General features: G+C 40.8%; 1 protein-coding gene across 1 annotated transcript; it reads right to left on the reverse strand.

The window, feature by feature from the left end:
• Positions 1 to 3,774: 3,774 nt before the first annotated feature.
• LOC146058885 (gastricsin-like) lies at positions 3,775 to 13,306 on the reverse strand. The gene is made up of 9 exons (XM_083171098.1): positions 13,251 to 13,306; positions 7,000 to 7,156; positions 6,716 to 6,833; positions 5,798 to 5,916; positions 5,055 to 5,254; positions 4,826 to 4,933; positions 4,547 to 4,694; positions 4,172 to 4,270; positions 3,775 to 3,927 (listed from the first exon to the last, which is right to left on the reverse strand). The coding sequence occupies exons 1-9, from the start codon at positions 13,304 to 13,306 to the stop codon at positions 3,775 to 3,777; spliced, it is 1,158 nt and encodes a 385-aa protein (XP_083027224.1).
• Between the last annotated feature and the right edge of the window lie 8,994 nt (positions 13,307 to 22,300).

Genomic DNA, 22,300 nt, shown 5'->3' on the forward strand with positions numbered 1-22,300 from the left:
TAAATATTAAATAGACCTGTTTTTAGGGATGCTCTGGTAGATGAAAGGAAATTGGGGTTATTTGGTCTGAAGGGCATAGTTATCATTAACATATCTATGAGTGAAAAAGGTGGACTGAAGGACTGTTCAAGGTCAACCCATCCCATCGATAGTTCAGTATTTGAGTAGTATTTGAGTGAGGCAAGTACAGTATACAGGCTTCATGATAGAGGTGTAGATCTGGAAGTGATTTGGCAGTCTCAATCTAGAACGGACCATATTGGGAGGTTTGGAGGACCAGGCATTAAGATATGTTTTCAGAAAATATATGGAATTGTGCAAAATATGTACATTAGTTTAAGCAAGAGGGTCATTTTGAATGCAGCCGTTCGACCCATCCATGAGATGTTATAAGCAAGCCATGATTTAGAGAGTATCGATAACGACAGAAGAAGGGGGTGCGAGGTTAGTTTTAAAATTTTTAGTAGTATTAGCAGGGATTTCAGAATCAGAATCCTCTTTATTGACCAGGTATACCTGCATATACTAGGATTTAGATTTGGATTGCTGTGCAGCAGCCAATTAGATACAGTTAAACAGTGACAGTACAGATATACATAACACATACAGGTATACGCTAGATGTTCCCTGGGGATTCTGGGTGCAGGGAACATATATTTGCTGAGATGCACAGCGCCTAGGCAGCCTCTGGTCAGTTTTTGTGGTGTTTAGCTTATAATACGAGGCTGCACTGTAGGCATCCAGAAAAGAGCAAAGGTTTGGGAAGTGTTTCAATAGGGTTTGATACAATAAGGAGTACATCATCTGCAAAAAGACTAAGGGTGCCCATACACGGTGCGATAGTCACTATGCGTTTTGTACTAGATCGCATCACATCTGTTTTGCAATGCAATCTACAGTAGTACAAAAATTATGTGCAGTACACTTTTTGTGCTGTGCGATGTGATGTGTTAAATTGTATCGTGTATGGCCACCTTAAGTTTATGAGATGAAGGGACAACTTATAAAACATGAAAATTCATATCATTGGAAAGAGAGTCTTATAAGGTTGAAAATTCTATGAGTATTATAAGAGGATTGTTTCCCTGGGACAAACCCTGTCTGGTCCGGGTGTATCAGCGATGGCAGGATTGAGTTGATACATACAGCGATCATTTTGGCATATAATGGGATATCGCAGTTTAATAATGTTATGGGATCAGAGGCAGAACTCTGGGAGGCAATGAAGTCATCTGCCGCCGGGCTCCTGCTCCCAAGGGGGCACCTCTCCTCACCCTGGAAGTTTAAATCAATTATTTAAAAGCCTGAGTTCTGAAATATATGTGTTCTATCTATCTATCTATCTATCTAACTATATATATTTCTAAACAGAAATATATATTTTATATAAGGTTATATGGGGTGGGGTGGGTGTGTGTTTGGGTGGGGGGCACCAATTTATATCTTGCCTCCGTGCAACTGGAGCAAACTTATGCCACTGTATAGGATGGTAGTTATAACAGTATTCTGGGTCCTTCCCAGGTATAGGAAGAGTCGCTATACATGCTTTCTAGTAATTTAGTAGGGAGAATACCTAGTGTGGAAATCAAATAAAAGAAAATATGTTAAAAATTGTGTCGAAGATCTGGAAATCTGGAAAATAAATCAGTAATAAACCCATCTGTACCAGGGGCTTTACCATGAGGTAATGATGTGATGGTAAGCCCTTCTGTGGAGGACTGGGGTGTATTAAAGTGGTTAAGTGATCTGGGGAAAGAGAGTGCAAAATGATATCTCAGGGGTTCAATGTCTTCTCCTTAGAAAAGGAAAAGATATGTTTAATTTTATTTCTAGCCTGTTGGACTCTCAATTTGCAAACTAACATTCTACCGGATCTATTGCCGAATAGATCATGATTTTTTAAAAGCTCATGTACAGAGAGCAAAACTGGGCCACTATGGGAGTAGTTACTTCCTAGACTTATCTTTGGTGGTGGCAAAATATATATTGTACAGTAGCTGCAATCTGCATTTCTTGTTCATTCTGCTCTGATCTAAATATATTTTGTTAATCGCATTGACTTCTCTCCTGGATAGACAATTTGACAACAAATTTTGGTGGCTAGGCCATACTCCTGTATCTTTTCTGTGAATTTGCTGTAATTCTGTACTGCTGCTGCTGTGTCCATCCTGCCACTGGGCTGCCTCTTACCTCAGTTGCTGGTGCTCTTTAGTTACAAACACTGCTTGCAATACATATTTGGAAATGGAGGGTTAAACGTATTACTATGTAACACCAAAGGCATGTGCAAGAAGACGACATGAGGTTCTGGGACCACCTCCTCCACACTTTGATCTGAGATGAGGACTGTTTACCTGGAACTCCAAGGAAAGCAGGCTATGTCTAGAGACCTGGGGGGGGGGGGGGGGGGAGTAGCGACAATACTGGGATATGGTGGAAGACTCTTATTTAAAGTTTGTAATCAGCTGGGTGGAGGAGCTGGACTGACGGTGCCCATGTTGCCGGGTCACAGCCACCTGGTTCCCGACACCAACCAGACCCTGGCACCTGTACAATGTGGTTGTCAAAGGCTGGGTCCAGTGTAGTACTGCCCTTGTGCAAAAGGCTAGCTTCTATAAGCTTCATTGGCTGCAGCTTATAGAAGCTGTTGTTCATGTAGGGACTGTCTTCCTTCAGAAAGCCAGCTCTCTGCTAATCGCAAATTGGACTGGCAGTCCCAGAGGGAGGAAATACCTCCCAATGAGACTCAAACTGAGGAAGCCGCCAAGTTGTAACAGGCGGAGAAACGCATTTTTGTGAGAGCCTTGTTCTACTAGATCCCGCGGACCAACTGTTTTATAGAAGCTGGTGGATGTCTACGCCCTGAGGTCTGCCCACTACAGCAGCATCTATCCTGCAAAATAATCCGGAGTGCATTTCTGGTAAAAGGAGTGGAGAGACTGACCTAACACCAATACCAAAAGAGTGTAACATCTTTACAGTCATTTGGAATTTACAACTATGCGGGACTGGTAACTATAACACTGTTACTGCCTCTGGAGGAACTTTTAAAACATTTAAAACCTATTTAGCCATTATAGAAAGTCGCAAGTAGCCTTTATGAAATATTTGTTGGGTTGTGAGTCTTGTTTGTATATGATTGTTGTTCCAATTAAGTGCACTTTAAAAATTGAAGCTTCACTGGCACAAAGTGGAGTGGGGGATTTTATGGGGTGAGTTCTGTACTCCTGCAGCTCTTAAGTAAAATCTGCCACTGCTTTTAATCATTACACTGCATGATACAATAATAGACGCTTACAAATAAATGTTTGCAAAATGTTTTATTTTAATAAGTTGCTCTGACACAAATATGGACCCATCTGACTTTGAAATACTGCATGATATACAGCTTAACTATATATATATATATATATATATATATATATATATATATATATATAATTACAGTCTGGGTAGAACTTCCTTAAATGAAGCAAAGGCTGGGTGCCTTTCCAGCTACTTGGAGTGCCGCCCGTCAAAGATATATATTTATATCTTTGACATTCTTTAGTTGAATTTCTGAATTACTCAATAGAATACAGTACTTTTCTTCTTTGCCATTGGCCTCCATTAGTGTCTAGCACTGACTGATGTATATGTCGTATGTTACAATATAGGAATAGCTGTGTATAGTATTAATAGATGGTACCCTAACTAGAGTAGAGTTGCTAACACTTTAGGATGGGAATCATTATGTTGGTCTAATAAGTTGACAAGGCTCAGCACTGGGGTTGTCTATGCAGACTGTGCAAAACCCATTCTGTTGTTGCCCATATCGTAGACAGAGTAGTACTGCCGAAGGAAGACATCACCCAGAATCCAGAAGGGCTGACCATTTTGAGATGGCAGATAAGTCACCTCTACCCCGACAGAACAGTATCCATTATTCTGCAATTAAAAAGAAGAAATGATTAACATATATTTGACACAAAAGCACAGTTTCATTGTAGTTAAACAACATTCCCAGCAGTGCTGAGAGGTAGAAACAGTAGGAACACACGCTTAAAAAAAGAATGTAATGGCATTACTAACTATATCTAGTACTAACTAACCTGTCAGCTATTATAAATAGAGTACAGTATACATTCATGTGCATTTGGTCCTATCCAATTGTCATGTTAATGTCCTTTACCTGGAGAATATAGGCAGAGGGTGGGATTGGAAACTGGACTCCGTTGATGGTGAAGCTGATGGGAGGCAGACTCTGCACGTTGTTACAGTTGACCAGGAACTATAACAAAAACATTAAAAGCAACATTGTTTCATTTCTTATATATGGAATGTAATTATTACAAGCTGTTCATGCCCATGATGGGGTGCATTTGTTTATTTTGACGCCATGAGGTATATTTGTTTACAACTGTGCTTATAAAGAACACGGAAAGCAGCTGCACACATTACACGAGGTAAATATGGCGATATCTTATTTCACCATCTGCAAAACTCTTTCTGGCCAGTATTTACGCTCTGTTCTCCCCCCCCCCCCCCCCCCCCTGAATTCTCTCACCTCTCCGCTTTGGCTTTGCTGAGCTCCAAGATACTGCAGCAGAGATCCCATAAACTGTTGGGGCACAGTGAGGAGAGAGGTTCCGGTGTCTACCATGGCTTGGCAGCCCTGGCTGCACCATCCTGTCGCCTGTCCATTGATGGAGAACCTGAAATATATTTATAATGAGGATCCCTTTTCACTACTATCAGAGTCTTCAGATTTTCTATGACTCACTGCAGAGCTTATCAGTTTACACTAAATTTAGTTCCCTAAATGTCTGGCTTACAAATTACTCACTCATCAATGGCTATCTGCCAGTACAGCTCCTGAGTGACAGGGGCCCAGTTGATCTGTCCTGAATACAAGTTGCTATCAACGCCACCAAAAATCACCTCTCCTGATTGACTGTGAAGACATTAAGGATAAACATATGTGTCAGAACAATTCAGTTCAGCAGTATCATCATCATCATCATCATCATCATTCAATATTGCAGCTCACATTGAAATTGAAAGCAATACATTACCTGCTCATGTAGACACTGAATATAGGGTAAGTAAGCAGGTTTTGTTGCAGCATGCCTTGCATAGCAGTGGTAGCTCCCCCTGCAGAAAGGGCAGGGTATGCCATTCCAAAGATTCCTTCAAATCCTGCATACACAAAGTTGGTTCCTGGTTCAACCACACTCAGGCCAAGCTCCTGGTTTGTGATGGTCAACCCTTGTACCTGTGAGAGAGAGAACATGTCAGTGTGCCTACCTCCCAAACTTAGAAGAATCCATGGAGGAACTCTTGTGTGTGCACGAAATTTGGGGGCGTGACCTGATGGAAAGGGGGCATGGCCTACAAATCATTCACTCCCACTGGCAATGCCACCAGCCCCTCTGCCTATGGGAATAGACACTGTACGCATGCGCATAGCATCTATTCACTGCAGCAGGTGACATGGAGAAGTCACCACCCCCCCCCACAGCCGGACTCTGCCAGCCCAGGCAGGGTGCTAGTGTGCAGAATCAGAAGGGGAAGACAGGGAAAAACTCTGTCTCTTCCGATCCCATATCCCTGGGTACAGTGAGATAAATGGTACTGGGCAGCCTAGGTCCTATAGCAGAAGCACCTATGATAGCTACACCTATACCCTATAACTTAAAACTATGTTTACTTATAAGCAGCATTGGTTGGAGTTTTCCTTTAAGTATACTTTAGGTTTTTAATAATTTTTGCTAAACTCAGGTTTTGTAAGAGTAGTATCATGTAATCCATCACTTACTGTCACAGTATCATAGCCAAAAACTCCAGTGAGACTCCCGCTGCCGTATTGCATGGAGAATTGCTGATTATTGGATGTATATGTGGAAGACTGGCTTGGGTTGAACAGTGGGTGGTTCTCTAAATAATGAAGCAGAATAAATACAATCATGATCTAAGTGCTGGCATGTAGCTAAATTAAAAATATATTCCAAATGTCAATGCAAATGTTTAGCTCCGGGAAAAAGGTTATATACAGTATTTTATAATGATTCACCAAGAAATAGGAGAAAAGTAGTAGATGTTGGTAGAGATGTTTTAAACCTTGGCGAGAGATAAGGGGCCTGATTCAGACTTGATCACTGGGCTGCAAATCTTCGGAGCCCATTGATCAGATAAACACCGCCCCTGTGCATGGCTGTGAATGCGTTGACAGCTGTGCACACAGGGAGAATTCCATTTGCAATTGTTCACCACCTAATGGATTTCCCATTGTTCACAACTGCCAGGTAAGTCTAGACTGACAGCTCTGCAATGGCCCTGGGTAGATGGAGGCCACTACTGATGTCAGCGAACCTCCCTCTCAATGGCCTGGCACCACATACATTTTCTGGGGCACTCCAAAAAAACAGTGGGTTGTCCCCCACAAATGGTTGTCATTCATCTTGCAAACAGCCATGCCCACCACACACTTGGCTAAGTAACCTCTCGTACCGGGCCCCAAAAAGATCTCCCAGCAGCTCGATCTTTCAGCAGCAACTCTATCTAGTGCCAGTGGTGTAAACAAATATGTCTTTGCTTAATAGCAAAATTATAATGAGGCCTTCTATGCACCCATCCTTCTGCCCATTCCACCAAATCCTGAGTAGAACCAAGCTATGCAGTAACTGCTTTCATAAAGCTAAACCTTGTAATACATGTTATTCCTGTGTATACTCACGACAAGCTTGGCTTTGACAATAAGTGGAAGCAACCCAGAGGTTGGATGAGCCAGTGTCAAAAAGTACCATGAAGTTCTGTGGAGGTGTCCCAACACTGATTTGTCCATAGTAACAAGCCTGAAATAAAATTTTGTGTGTTACAATATAATCTGGATCTTTCCTAACTGAAAACAGTTATTTGATGTCATATACAGTATGTGAGGTATAGAGAGGCACATGTACTAAGCTCTAGGCAGCTGCCTAAAGATGTCTAATGGTAGAACCTGCCCTGCTAGTTACTTACATCCATGTACATAGGCTCGTAGGCCACAGCAAAATCAAACTTGTGGTTATAGCTGTATTTCATGGCAGGATCCCTCTTGTGTGTTTTCGTAAATTCATCCAGAACTCCTTTCTCCTTCATTGTCTCTCGAATAGATTTGAATTTTTTCAGAGGGACTCTAAATGTAAAAAACACAAAGGGATCAATCACTGCATTAGCACCTTAGCTATATCTACAATCCTGATCCTCAAATGTTTCATGGGCAAAATATTGGAAAATGAGGTTCAATGTTGATAAATGCAAAGTTATGGATCTTGATAGACACAACCAGTGTGCAAGTTATAATCTAAGAGGGGTGGCATTAGGTAACTCAGAATTAAAAAATGATCTACAGTAGGAGTCCAAATTGATAACAAACTGGGGTGTAGTCAGTGGCGTAACTATGAATTGGGCGCCCCCTCGACGTTAATGGGGGGCGCCCCCCGCCGCACCCCCCACCCGCAGCCTTACCTGTCTTGCTGGTCCCGTCCCGGCTCCCTTGTTGGCTTCATTCTTCTGCTAGTGAGACGGACCAACACAAAATGTCCGCCCCCATACAGCAGATAGTTTCAGAGAACTGCCTGCTATATGGGGCGGACATTTTATTGTGGTCCGTCTCACTAGCAGAAGAATGAAGCCAGCAAGGGAGCCGGGATGGGACCAGTGAAGTCAGGTAAGGCTGCGGGCGGCGGATTGGCGGGTGGCAGATGGGCGGACGGGAGGGGGCTAACTATAGCACCACAGCCCCCCGGCGCCCACACATGCACAGCGCCCCCCCCCCCCCCGCGGCCGCAGGGGCTGCGGTGCTATAGTTACGCCTCTGGGTGTAGTGCTCAGTGTCATGTAGCAGCAAATAATGCCAACAGGATACTAACCTGTATTAAAAGGGAAATGGAAACTAGGGACTTAATTGTAATTATGCCACTTTACAAGGTATTCGTTAGACCACATCTGGAATTTGCAGAGCTGGAAAAAGTCCAGAGAAAAGCAACCAAGCTAATACATGGGATGGAGAATTTAAGTTATGAAGATAGATAAACTGGAATTGTTTATGCTTAACATGAACAAATATATCAGGGGCCAATATAAAGAACTGTCAGGCACCCTTTTTTGCTTTGAGGGGGGAGTCTAGGACACTTGGTTAAAAACATAAGGAGTACAATCAATGATCAGAAATGGTCTAAAATATTAGAATAAACCATTTACAGTATATTCAGCTTTAACTACTATGTGACTATGTAACTATGTATTATTTTGGGATTTCCTAATTTTTTAAATTCAAACTATTTTTACATAAAGTAACATTTTCATCTATTGATAGTAACAGTATATAGTACAGGTTGTATAACAGCTGAAGCCAAGTTTGTTTAACGTGTCTTAGAAGTGCACATTCTATTATATGCTTGATCTTTACAGCTGTATGGAATGCTTCTTATTCATAGTGCGCTATGCAGACGTTTAATGATAATTATAACATAAGCTGAGTATGCAATAAACAATTTTTAAACAAATTTGCTGATGACAACGTTGTTGTGTCAGATTCGTGAAATAATTTAGGGGGTTATTCTAGTCCATTCTTTCTGACAAAATCCTTCTTAGATGGACAAAACCATGTGCACTGCGGGTGGGGCAGATGTAACTTGTGCAGAGAGAATTAGATTTGGGTGGGGTTTTTCTTCAAAGTGAGATCTATATTGAAGTGTAAAATCATGCAGTCAGTATTTTCCCTGCACAGAAACAAAATAACTCACCCAAATCTAATTCTCTCTGCACATGTTACATCTGCCCCCCTGCAGTGCACATGGTTTTGTCCATCTAAGAAGGATTTTGTCAGAAAGAATGAACTAGAATAAACCCCCAAGTGTGTTTTGCAACACATCATTAAAATATTAATTAACCTACCAGTATATTTTTGGAATATGGGTGGAGTCCGGAGTACCTGAAGGAAACCCAAGCAAGCACGGGGAGAATATACAAACTCCACACAATTAGGGCCATGGTGGAATTCAAACCCAATTTTGGTCAAGTTCAAGTGGCTGCTATTTCAGACACTCATTTATTTATTCCAATTTGAAATTGGATGAAAACTAATTTTTTGGAAAACTAATTTTCAAAATAGCTAAATTGTTTTTGGGTAAACCATTTTGGCATTTATATACACTATATTCCACTACAAAGTCCTATTTACATTTTGAGTTTAAAATTCGTTTTCATCTCCCAATTAAATGAAGGTAAAATGTACTTCAAAATGTTGCTTTTCTGTTGGAGATTAATGGCTAGAGTTTATAGATTTTCTCTTTAATTTCAACAAAAAAATTATTTAAACAGCAAAAACTAATGTGTGTGATCTGAAGCAATAAAAGGAGCAGACATATATTAGTGCAGTATATAAAATGTAATAAAACAACTCACTACAATAAAATCCAGATGACAAATAATTCAGGTTAATCTGTAACTGTTATTCAGACAAAAAAGTATCAGTTTATTCCTTTTTAAAACCTATATATTTACCTTTAATTTTCCCTCTGTAGAAGTCGAAAATTGATAAAATGCTTCGCATTTATACTGTTGAATTTTCATTTTCCAAATACTGCAACACTTTATAGATTTAAATCCAGATTAGTTAACAATTGAAACCTCCCCAAGATTAAGTGTTTAATTATGATTGTTGAAAATTGTGTTGTTGTTTTTGGTTTTGTTTTACTTTGGGGGGTATCTAATTAGCTGTGATAACGCAATCTGCATTCCATTGAAAATGACATTGCTAGAAAAAAACACATACTGTATTGTGAGTATGCGCAATCCCATTTTTTGACCTTATGTTATTAAAAAACTGGTAAACTCTATTTTTTTATTCAGTGAAGGTGAAAATAGGGAAATCAAATTGTACCCCAAAAAATTATTTTTTTACCCCAACATCTCATTTTTAGCTAATTAAATATAATGAAAAATGTCAAAGTGCCTAATAAGTCATTATGCTTTTTAAACAAGTTTCAACACTTTTTACTCCAAAATAGAAATTTCCCCAGTGTATCACCTGCTCAGACTAGCTGAAGAAAAATGTGTGATAAACCCTATGGAGAATTATCGCATGCAAGCAAAAGAGCCACATTTTCTGCAAAAAGGTTCTTTAAAGCTACAGTAATTGGATACCCCTTTATATGAAGCTGTGCAAATTATTATATATTAAGATTTTCATTAGATTTTTGTGTCTTTTGATATGCAGTGGACAATGGACCAACGAAATAGTCCAGAAAGGATGTAAAAAAGGAAGTCAGGCCAACAGTACAGTACAAATAAGTCTGAATTATTATCCATTTGCTATGAGCATTATCACACTTTATTGACCACAATAATTTTGTTAACTTATTTATTACCTGTATTCTACACTATTATGCACCTTCTTACATTTATTGTTTCAGATTGGATTTGTCAAGCCCTTTTCAAGCCCTATATGGACATAAATGCAACATGGCTATAACATGTCGAACATTGCATATAAATGATTGGCACTTTAAAAAAATGGAGAACTCGCACAGTCTTGCACTTCCTGCTTCTTCCAGGATATTACATCCCCCATTTCTCTTTTTAAACAAAGTACTTTGTTGTCTTTCTACTAAATCCTTATGTTTCTTAAAATCTAATCTATCTTTGCAATCGTAAAGAAGTGTCATTTTAGTGTACATTGCTATCTAAGCATGTCATATCGTCATGTTTCGTACTGTATTGAGGTAATTGTAAAGGTGTCATATTTTATTATCATTTATAAGAAATTGCAAATGAAATCCAGAAAAAAATAATTGTTTTCTTACAAAATTTTTGTCCATTTTTGTCCCCTTACAGGTACTTGCATGGCATATAGGTAGTAAATGTAAGGGTCCCCTGTAACATCCTTGTGTCATCTTAAATTGGGAGACAGCTCATGCTGTAATTATGGCTCTGGAGGTTTCAGTCTATCCAGTTCTCTGCAATACGGCTTGCCAGTCGTCTATTAAAAAGAAATTTATGGTTGCCACTCAGTTTGTGGTACAGTTTTCCGGTTTAAATATGAGCGATCTGGTAGTAAACCCAATCTCAAACTGAAGTAACAGGGTTATGGATTAACGGATCGACCGAGTACAGGTCGACAATAACAAGGCCGACCACTAGAGGTCAACGGTCTCTAGTCAGACATCTATACTTGTTTGTCTGCATTTACATAGACAGTGATGGTAGATCAATAGGAGCAAATCATCAATGAGAACCTGGTCGACAGTAGCAAGGTCGACACTGGCTTTTTGTCCCTTTTTTGGTGCCAAATGTCATAGGGGTGCCCATGGACACTGTGTATGTGCACAGTGTTCCCTTGCATAGCTCGCTACATTCCCCATGCTTCAGGCCAGTGCCACACTACACTCTATGTCCACTTGGATAGTAGAGTAGGACAAGTGGACTGGGACCAAAAAAAGACGAAAGATGCTTTCCTTTCATTGATCTATCATCACTGTCTATATAAATGTGGGCGACCAAGTATAGATGACTAACTGGACGCCGTGAACCCTGGTATTGTCGACCTGAATCTTCTCAATCCGCCTTCTGGATTCCAATAAGATTACCCTTTCAAAATGTCCATTTTATTTTCCTTTTTTTCCCTAGGAAATAGAGTGACCTACTTTGTTTTCCATTATGACTACACACAGAAATATATATATTTTTTATATGAATGAACCTGGAGCTGTATTGCGAGAGGAATGGTGGCTTAGGGGGTCTATTTAATAAGCCTTGGAAGGAGATGAAATGGACAAAGATAAAGTATTAGCCAACCAGCTCCTAACTATAATTTTTCAAACACAGAATGTGACATGACATTTATGAGCTGATTGAAAGGTACCTAATCTCCATCCAATTTATCTCTTTCCAAGGCTTAGTAAATGGGTGCTGTCAGCTATTATTACTCATACAGTCTTGGTAGATATAAAATTAATTAACAGTAGTCACAATTACACAGAAGCAGTGATGTCACTGAAGTCAGTGACACCCAGTGCACCAAATAGCCAGCAAGCAAAATGGGGAGTGACATCACTGGAAGTGCACGCCCTTGCAGCACATCCCTATTTTCAGTGCTCTTTGGGCCTCACCCCAGAGATTCTACCTGCACTTTCAATTGCCTCTCAGTCAGGGTCTGCATTATAATATCCCAGTGCAGGCTCCAGCGTATATATATATATATATATATATATATATATATATATATAATATATATACACATAGAGAAATGGGCATTTTGGTGTCATTCCCGCGGAGGTGACTCGCAGTGCATTGTGCCCAATAAGTGATGCCTTTGCACAGAGTTTTTAACATAATAGTGTCAGCAATGCTATGTGCTTTTACCTGGGAGAATATCATGCTCGTACCACTCAGGGAGTATCATATGATTAATCATGATCAGCTCACAAGCACTATCATGCTGCCCTCCACACTAACTATCATGCGGCCCTCCACACTAGTGTATGCTCGCCATTTCCAAATGAAGGCTGTCAAGGCCAGAATATGTGACTAATTATGTGAGTATAGTTTGTAACTCTTAAACAATAGTTGTATAAAGTACTAAATTGTTGAACAAACAGGAAGTATAAGGTCTCTGCTTCTTAAATATTAATAGATGCAGTCAATGACTTTCAGAAAAAGCACTCTATTTATTGCCATCTATAGGTATTATTTATTTATTACCAGTTATTTATATAGCGCACACATACTCTGCAGCGCTTTACAGAGAATATTTGAACAATCACATCAGTCCCTGCCCCAGTGGAGCTTACAATCTATATTCCCTACCACATATACATGCACACACAGACATTCTAGGGTTAGTTTTGCAGTCAAGTTTTGTTGGGAGACAATTAACCTTCCAGTATATTTTTGGATTGTGGTAGGAAACCGGAGTACCCGGAGTAAACCTAAGCAAGTACGGGGAGAATATACAAACTTCGCACAGTTAGGGCCATGGTGGGAATCGAACCCATGACCTCAGCGCTGTGAGGCAGCAATGCTAACCATTACACCATCCGTACCGCCCATATGTAGAATCCCTTTAAAAATAGAGCATTTTTGCCACAATTGGGGTAAAATCACACAGAATGTAAAATGTATGTATTTCTCTGTATATTACTGAAAAAACAAATATGTTATTATTAATGAGAATAAATCTTATACTACTCCACAAGATTGTTCCATAGATATCTGAATGTACAGACCTGACCAAGCCCTCTGAGAGCTGGAGACAAACCAGTGCAAGGATCACCCACTTCATGGTTTTGACTTTCAGGCAACACCAGTGCTTGTGAGATGCTCATCATTGCCTCTTATACCTCCGAAACCACCTTGCCTTACGTCAGAGCTCAAGATAACTGTCTGGCATCTAACCTTCCAAAGTTTTTGACACATATTTACTTTGGAACTCTATCAACTAGTCACTAGATCTGCTAATTGCATTTTAATGGACTGAGACATCTAATATTTTATCCAAAGTTAGCAAACATGATAAAAACAAAAAATACAAAGAAGCTTTCTTCGTGTAAATACTACAAATAAAACCCATTTTGCAAGAACAAAATAAAATTTCTAACAGCAACACAAAAATAGCTTTAGTGTAACTTTATTCTATTGCTTCAGAATTGATTCTGCGAGAAAATTGACTTCAGGTTTAATCACCAATCACATTGCAATGATCCAAGAAATTCAGATTTCAATCGGAATGGGTCTCCAAACCACAGGGTGGTCATAATTAAGCTTCACATATTTAAAGCATCTGCAACTAGATATAAAACTCAGAAATGTGTGGATTATTAGGTTGACAGTCAATACACTATTGGTCGATAGGCAAAAGTTCGGATTGGTCAAAAGTTCGACATGCAATAGGTCGACATGAACAAAAGTTCGACAAGGAAATGGTTGAAACAGGAAAAGGTTGACACATATTTTTCACAGGTTTTCTTGGTGTTTATAACAATATATGTTGACATGGATCCACAATTAGTGTAACGTCCCCTCTCTAAACTCGGCAAACTATCAGTTTCTCCCTCTATGCAGATATGGAGAAGTAAGAACAAATCAATTTAAAAAAAAAAGGCATAAAAGACTCATGTTGGTCTTTTCATGTGTCGACCAGTACTATGTTGACATTTTGCTTGTGGCAACCTTTTGTCCATGTCAACCTATTGCATGTCAACCTTTTCCAAGTGGTTGACCTATTGACTTTTGACATAGACACTGTAGACCTATTGACTATAAACACAATCAAAATTTTGAAAGGAGACTAATTAGGACATGAAAACCAGGATTTGCCAATAAGGGTCAATATGGCATTCTACAATGTGAGAAGACAAATGTTTTATTGCTGTGTTATTACCACTAATGTAAATGTTATTCTTTTGTCTGTCCATTTTCATTCTGCTTTCATATATAGCGGTTGAGAATACAACCACTGGTCTTGATACTAACTCCAAGATCTCCTCCACTTAACCCTAACCCAGCTCCAAACAACTCCTTAATCCACCTGGTAACCATTAACCATCACTTCCATGTCGCACAGATATGCATCACTGTTGTTTACCACAAAACCTATCAACAATATGGTCAACTTCTCCCCAGAAGCCTTTATTACATACTTCTCCACTTAACACTAAAGGCCTCCATACACTAACTCGATTTGGGATGATTTTCACCTGTTCCTGAGAAATCGGCCCAAATCGGGTCAGTGTATGGGGGCCTTGTGGTCAGTGCTGGACTGGGCATCGGACCTGTGTCGGAGGTTGAACCAGCATGCCGGTCCGACCTCAGACCTCCCTCCTGGCGGAGGGAAATATAAAGGACCCCATGTGATAGATCACATGTGACCCTGTTGCCCAGGAAAGTCTGGCTTGTAGGTGATCGGCTGGGCATACACTGCTGTGAGAAATCACAGTAGTGTATGCCCAGCTTTAGGTCCACTCCGGTGAGACATCAGATATGACCCAAGAGGTGTGGCCAGTCTGTGAGACGTGCCCACATTTCACTGTGCATATTTAGAATCTATACTAATGTTTCCCTGTATGACCAGGGTTCGGACCATCTGATGACTGTCTGTCAGCAGAAGCTTTTTGACAAGTACAGATACCACTGTATGGACATAACAAGTACATCTCCATTATATACTCTTCCATTGGAGCGGATATATTATTATAACTCACCTTGTAATAATTACGTGGAGGTGGAGCATAGCCCCGATAAATCATAATTGCTGGACTGGTATACTAAGTTATTGCACTTATGCGCACTTAAAAGGAACTGGGTTTAATTAATTTTAAGCTTATAAAGTTCTTTTTTTATTGCTTTATTAATATGTTCTGTTATTTTTATTGTAAGAATAAGTTTGTATGTTTCTTAAGACTCTATGTCTAAATACATGTGTGTTACAGTAGTGTTCCAGTGAACTACCTGGGAGCAGCTACTGTAGATTTATTCATTTAATTGTTTCATTTATTGGTGTAGAGTGGACAGTATATTATTAGCTAAGCAATACAATTGGTACTTCTATAATTGGTGTAGAAGATCCATCTGTTGCGCCCGATTTTCTTGTTGTTTTGTCGACACTATAAATCTATCCTGCAGAGTCTTTAGACTCTGATGCAATGCACAATTCCTTGTGCCTGATGTCAAACCCATGCATTTTGGTTACTTTTCATACAATTTATCGCTGGAATAGGAAGAAAAGTGACCATATCGCTGTGTAATCGCACTAGTGTATAGGAACTAACAGCTTTTTCAATACTGATTGATTTGTATGTTAAGTAATATTTCTTAGGATTTATCACTAGGAAAAGCTCTCTTTGAAAATATCATCTTTTTTGTTTTTCTTATATCTAAATTGTGGACTGGTTCATTAGCTCTAATCTTTCTGTTTTTGCCAACTGTCAGAGCCATAAGGATTGTGCAGCTGGTGCTGCCGGGGCAGAACAACCTGGGGGTGGTGCCAGCTCTCCGCTGCAGTGATCCCACATCTCTGGCTCACGGCTTCCAGTCTGTGTGGGCGGAGACGCTGTGTTATCTACCCTAGTGCCATTGAGTTGTGCTACTGCTCGGAGTGCCTGGAAGACGCTCTGAGCAGCAGCAAGTGAGATGATCAATTAATCCACCAGCTTCTCCTGTGTTTATTAGATATGATGGCCTAACAACGGCACATGGTGTGGATGATACTCAGGCAGTGTTAATTCTGTCAGGGATTTTCAATTTCGTTTTAGTCACTTTCCTAAAATTTGCCGAAATTAAATGTCACATTTTAGTTAAATTTTTACATTTTGTCTTAGTCAAGTTTTAGGCAGGGGTATTGACGAACATTTTGTGTGAAATTGACTAAGATGTGAAATACACTTCACAGGTCATGTTGCTATGGGCAACCAATCAGAAGCTACTACTTATTTATTTACCACCCTCTAGAAGATAGTAGACAGGATGTGATTGGTTGCCAATAGCAACATGACCTGTGAAGTGTATTTCACATCTTAGTCAATTTCACCCCTTATGTCTAATTTTAGTAATTGATTTAGTCATAGCTGTCCAGTTTATTGATACTGTAATGGATTAAGCTGAAGATAATTTCTCTATCATTCCCTTGAATAATTTGTATACCTTTCACTATGTGTTTAGTAATCTAGGTATCAAACAGTGCAACAAAATTGCTATTTCATAGTAGGTCATTTTTTTTTGTTTGCAAATAACAATTCAAGAATACATTTTTTTTTCCATTAAAAATGTAAATTTAAATAATTAAAAAAAAATACAACCTGCCTGGTAAAGTAAGTAGTACAGTACTAGTCTACTGCAAAATAAAATAAAGCTGTAAGGATGCATGTTATAATATATAGTGATTTAGCTAAGGTTATCTAAAGGGCCCTACATACGCAGAGATGTGTGCCAGAGATACATAACGGGAGATTCAGCACAAGAGATTTCACTCTTGTGGCTCATTTCAGACAATGAGCCACATACAGAGAGATTTATGTCAGAGATTCAAATTGGGAGATTCAGCACGGGAGATTTCAAATCTGTCACAGAAAGTGAAACACTGCACTTCATCACAAAAATGTTATTATTACTGAACATTACTTATAATACTTTAATAAGTATTCTTTCACCTCCCCCTAATATTGCCCCCCCCCCCCCCCCAAAAAAAAAGTTAATCATTGGTGGCTAGTGGTTCCCCCTTCACCGACCGACCCCCCCATATGCAAACTTTTAAACATTGGTGGTACAGTGGGAACGGACATAAAAAAAAATACTTACCAAGTCCGGGGTCCAGCGTCTCGTCCTGTCATACAGACAATAATTTTGTAAAATAAAAAAATGGCATGGGGTCCCCCCCCCAGGCATGACCAGCCCCGGGCTTTTTGAGTGGTCCTGGTTCCCAAAATTCAGAGGACAAAGTGCGTGGGGTCCCCCGGATTTTGGGGACCAGCACCAGGCTCTTGGGCTGGCCCTGGTTTCCAAAATACGGGGGACAAAATGAATAGGGGTCCCCCGTATTTTGGAGACCAGCACCAGGCTCCACTAGCAGGGGGTGTAATGCCATAGCCAGGGGACACGCTTGATGGTGTCCCGTGGCCAAAGCATTACCCACCCTAACTAGTCAGCCCAGGCCAGGAGTTTTTGGGGAGGTGGGGACCCCCCAAATAAGGGGGTCCCCCCTCTCCAGGGCACCCCAGGTCTGGGCTGCAGCCCGGGGCTATCCCCTGCACCCCTGGGCGGTGAGTGCAGGGTTGATAGCTTGTTTTAACAGTAATATTGTCTTTTACAGTAGGACTACAGGTCCCAGCAAGCCTGCCCCACATGCTTGTACTTGGGAGAACCACAGGTACCAGCATGTGGGGCATTAAAGGCCCGCCGTTACCTATAGCCCCCCTGTAAAGGAAATATTAAAATAAAACACACAAACACTGGTTTTAAAATATATTATTAATCTGATTCTTCTTTTTTCACCCAGGGGAGCTCAGCCCCCCAGGGCTTCTGCGGCATCTTCACCTGGGGGCGGCAGCCGCCTAAGCTCTTTTGCATGGCTGCCGCCTCCCAGGGCTTCTGCCTCTTCATCTGTGTTCTTCACCTGGGGGCGGCGGCCTTTTAAGCTCTTTTGCATTGGCCGCGCCTCCCAGGACTTCAGGAGCTCTTCTCTCCTTCTCCGCCGTCGGACTGACTGCTCCTACCCCGTCTCGAGCTGGCTAATATAGCCAGCTCTAGGGGGCGGGGCAATGACGCGGCGAGCCGTGATTGGATGGCCGCGGCCATTTTGAAATTTACATTTTTTTATTTTTTTTTACATTTCCGCCGCGCTGCCGCCCCGCTGCCGCTGAGAGGAGAGGTGAGGTGGGGGTGGCGATGGGGATGGGTGCTACTGCTGGTGGGGGAGGGGGGTCAGGGGTGGCGGCGGCGGGTTCTGCGGCGCGGGGTGCGGCGGGTCTGCGGCGTCCGCAGTCACTCGGCCCTGCTCATCTGCCCGCAGCCACACATGCGGGAGATGAGCAGGAGCTTTCTGAGCGACTGCTCTGAATTGAACAGCCCGTCCGTTCTGAATCTATGACAGATTCAGAACGGCAGGTGCGCGCATGTAAATCGCTGTGTGGGCTATATACACAGCGATTTACATGCATCTTCAGGCATTTTCTGAGCGATTTGTTAGAATCGCTCAGAAAATGCCTGAATATCGTGCTGTATGTGGGGGCCTTTAGCTACACAAGCTGACTGAGTGATTCTTATGATAAAGAGTTGTTGCGCAGCCGCAGCACAAGTAAGTAATTCTAGGGCCAGAGAGGATGGATAAAACTGTATAAAATACAGTATTATTAATTAAAGAATCCCAAAATTGAATCAGTCAGAAATGTGGTGTCCTGAGGAAAATGACACAGCATTTTCATCCAGTCAATTTTAGTCATGACAACATGGACAAATATTTAGACAACATTTTCGTTATTAGAAAATTTCTATTTTCGTTGTCACATTTTAGTCACAGAAAAACCTTCGGTGACGAATAGCTTTAGTCTTAATTTTCGTCTACGAAATTAACACTGTGCTCAGGGCATAGTGTGGCCCTGTTACGGGGATCCCATCTATAATATTGTTTCCAAACTCCTTTAGTCTGTACATGAAGCTAAAGAAATTTTATTTTCAATTTAATTTTCTGTAACGTATTGCCTCTAGATTTAGCTTCAGTAACTCGATAAAGGGGAGAGAATGCGGCTTGTGATTGGTCCACCTGCTCATAGTACTCACAGCCTCTCTTCCCTTGGTTGTTTATTGAGTTGTATATTATACAGCATTTTTCAAATGTAGTTGGATGATAGTTTATCATCAAAATATGTGGAACCCTTATTTCTTATTAACTTATTTATCAAAGTGAAAATTTATATTTTACAAATGTATCACACTGACACTTTAGTTATCACTATGACCCTTTTTTAAACAAAGATATAAATTATGTTAATATTTGATTTTGGCAGAACAAGCAATGAACAAAGAAATGTGTCCTTTGAAGTCTTGTTGATTTTCCTTAATACAGTAAATATCACAATGCAAAGGGCAGATGCATACACAATGTTTATTGGGCCAAATGTATTAAGCCTTAACAAGTGGAGACTGGAGAGTGATAAAAAGTGATAAAGAAAAAGCCAATCAACTCCTAACTATCATTTCTCAAACACAGCCTGTAACTTGGCAGACAGGAGTTGAATAAGTTGGTTGGCTGGTACTCTTTATCACTCTCCACTTTATAACTTGTTAAGGCTTAATACATTGTATACATAATACATCACAATTTTTACGGTTTTCTAATCCAGACAGTGTGTGCACCCCAAGAAGGGGCAAGGTCAGTCTCTCTTTCTTTCTTTCTTTCTTTTTTTTTTGTAAATAGTTTTTATTGACAGAAAAAAGTGGTTTCACACATCAAGGTCAGTCTTTCTATAGGTTGTGCTCAATCACCCCTCACAAACACTTATTTAGTGTTGCCCATCTGGCCCATCAGTAGCACACATATTTCCAGATTTCCTGTAAATTGAAGCAAACATTGCAGTCATGGGAATTCCTGAAACTGGACTGTCCACCAAAATCAGGGTGGTTAAGACATTGGCAGGGCCAGACTGGCCAGATGGGCTGGTATGACATCCAAAGAATCATAATGGGAAGTAGGTGCATAGATGGTTAATATCACTATCTCTACTATTTATTTCGTTTTTTATATAGTGTACCTTATTCCGTTGCACTTTAAAATTGGAAACAGTGAGAAAACAAACTGGGTAGTAATAAAATGACATAGAGGCAGGAGGGCCCTGCTTGCAAGCTTACAATCTGTAACTAACCTCTACTAACTAAATGTATGGATTTGGGTAAAAATAATTCCACACATACAGTACTCTAAAAGGATGTTTTTTTTGGTCTTATGCTCAGGCATGTCAGTGGCCTACTATTTATCATGGACAGGAACTACTGCCATTGGTGGGAGACTTACTTTGACACAAACATCCTCATTATCAACATTCTCATTAATGACAGACCCACACATATCACCCTCACATGCTGAACCACTTTCACAGTAACATCTTCAATTTCTATGTCACCATCCCCACATTTGTAGACAGTGCAGAAATGGTGGTATAAGGCTTCTCTGAAAGTACAGTTTCATAAATATCAGACTTACACATTGTTAACATGGACACCCCTAGACTTTGTCATAAATGTCAGACTCACACATAACTAACATGGACACCCCTAGACTTTACTCAGACAAAGTTTATTTTTTTAGCTATAGGGGAAATTTACTAAGATCGACAATTACGGATGATCTGTGGTACGAACGCTATGACCGGGATAGGCAGTAATTGGACGAAAATATGAATGGAGTATATGGCAAATTTACTAAGTTGTCATATGCTCCTGATTCCTATTTACCGATGGCATAGGCATTTGTATTTGGCAGCCGTATTTAACGGCTGCCAAATACGTATGGTGCGGCAGCATCGTGCGGATCACTCAGATATGTTCAATGCTGCCCTGGGTTCCCCCTGTAGTTCTATAACCAGCACCAGGCTCACGGCCCTGTCCTGGTTTCCAAAATACAGGGGGAAAAATGAGTAGGTGTCCCCCGAATTATGGCAACCAGCACCGGGCTCAAACAGCCAGCAGTCTAATGTCACAGCTGGGGGACACTTTTTTATACAAGTTCCCCCAGCCAAAGCAATAACCTGTTGGGAAACACCCATAGACGCCCACAGCCCAGGGGCACAGGGGACAGCCCTCGGTTTCAGCCAGTGTTGGGGCTGCCCTGGAGTTGAGGACCCCTTTATTGGGGGGTCCCCACTTTCCCAGGGTCCCGGCCCATGCTGACTAGACACAGGTTAATGCTTTGGCAAGGGATGCTTGTATAAAAAGTGTCCCCTGGATGTGGCATTAGCCTGCTGGTTGTTTGAGCCCAGTGTTGGTTGCCCAAAAAACAGGTACCCCTACTCCTTTTGTCCTCCATATTTTGGGAGCCAGGCCCGGGCCATGAGCCTGATGCTGGTTATAGAAATAAAGAGGGACCCCCAACTTTTTTAACCTTTGTATTGTTGCAACCAGGACCAGGTTCAATGAGCCCGGGGCTAGTAATTGACGGGCTTAGTAAATTTCCCCCAATGTTCTTATATTTTTTGGCACTGAGTTGTCTGTTGCAAAGGTGGCACCTCTACTAAGCTGGTCATATACTAGGATGACCTGCATTTGATGTATATAGTATGCAGGTTGTATGATCGATCGAATGAACAATCGTATGTGCTATAAAACACATGCAATCTGCTTACTTCTGCAAGCCATCTTGACTGATCATGCTTGCAGCACTCAGTTCAGTGACCTCTCGAGTTTCGAACCACATATCGCAGCAAAATATCTTACAATGTGCACACAATCGATCGCACGGCCTATTGAAATATTGCGTTATAGCTTTAGAGCAAGAAGGTGTTACATTATTATATGATGTTACAGAAGAAGATGCCTAACAGTGTTTGTCCCTAGTTTGCATAATTGGCTTAATAGGAAAGGTAGCACTAGCTAGGTATGTATAGCATGTTTGCAATTTTACATATTTGGCAATACATTTTCTCTTTATTATTAGAAGTGATGTTTTCTTTATTAATGTGACATTTTGGGCTTGATTCAGATCTTTGGCAAGGCATTTACACTGACAGGGGAAGGAAAGGGTCTTGCAGGGGGTGGCAGCAGGGGAATTCCCCCCTCGGAACGCAGGCATGCC

Source organism: Crinia signifera, chromosome 2 (genome assembly GCF_055691185.1).
Source record: "Crinia signifera chromosome 2, ASM5569118v1, whole genome shotgun sequence".
Taxonomy (NCBI): domain Eukaryota; kingdom Metazoa; phylum Chordata; class Amphibia; order Anura; family Myobatrachidae; genus Crinia; species Crinia signifera.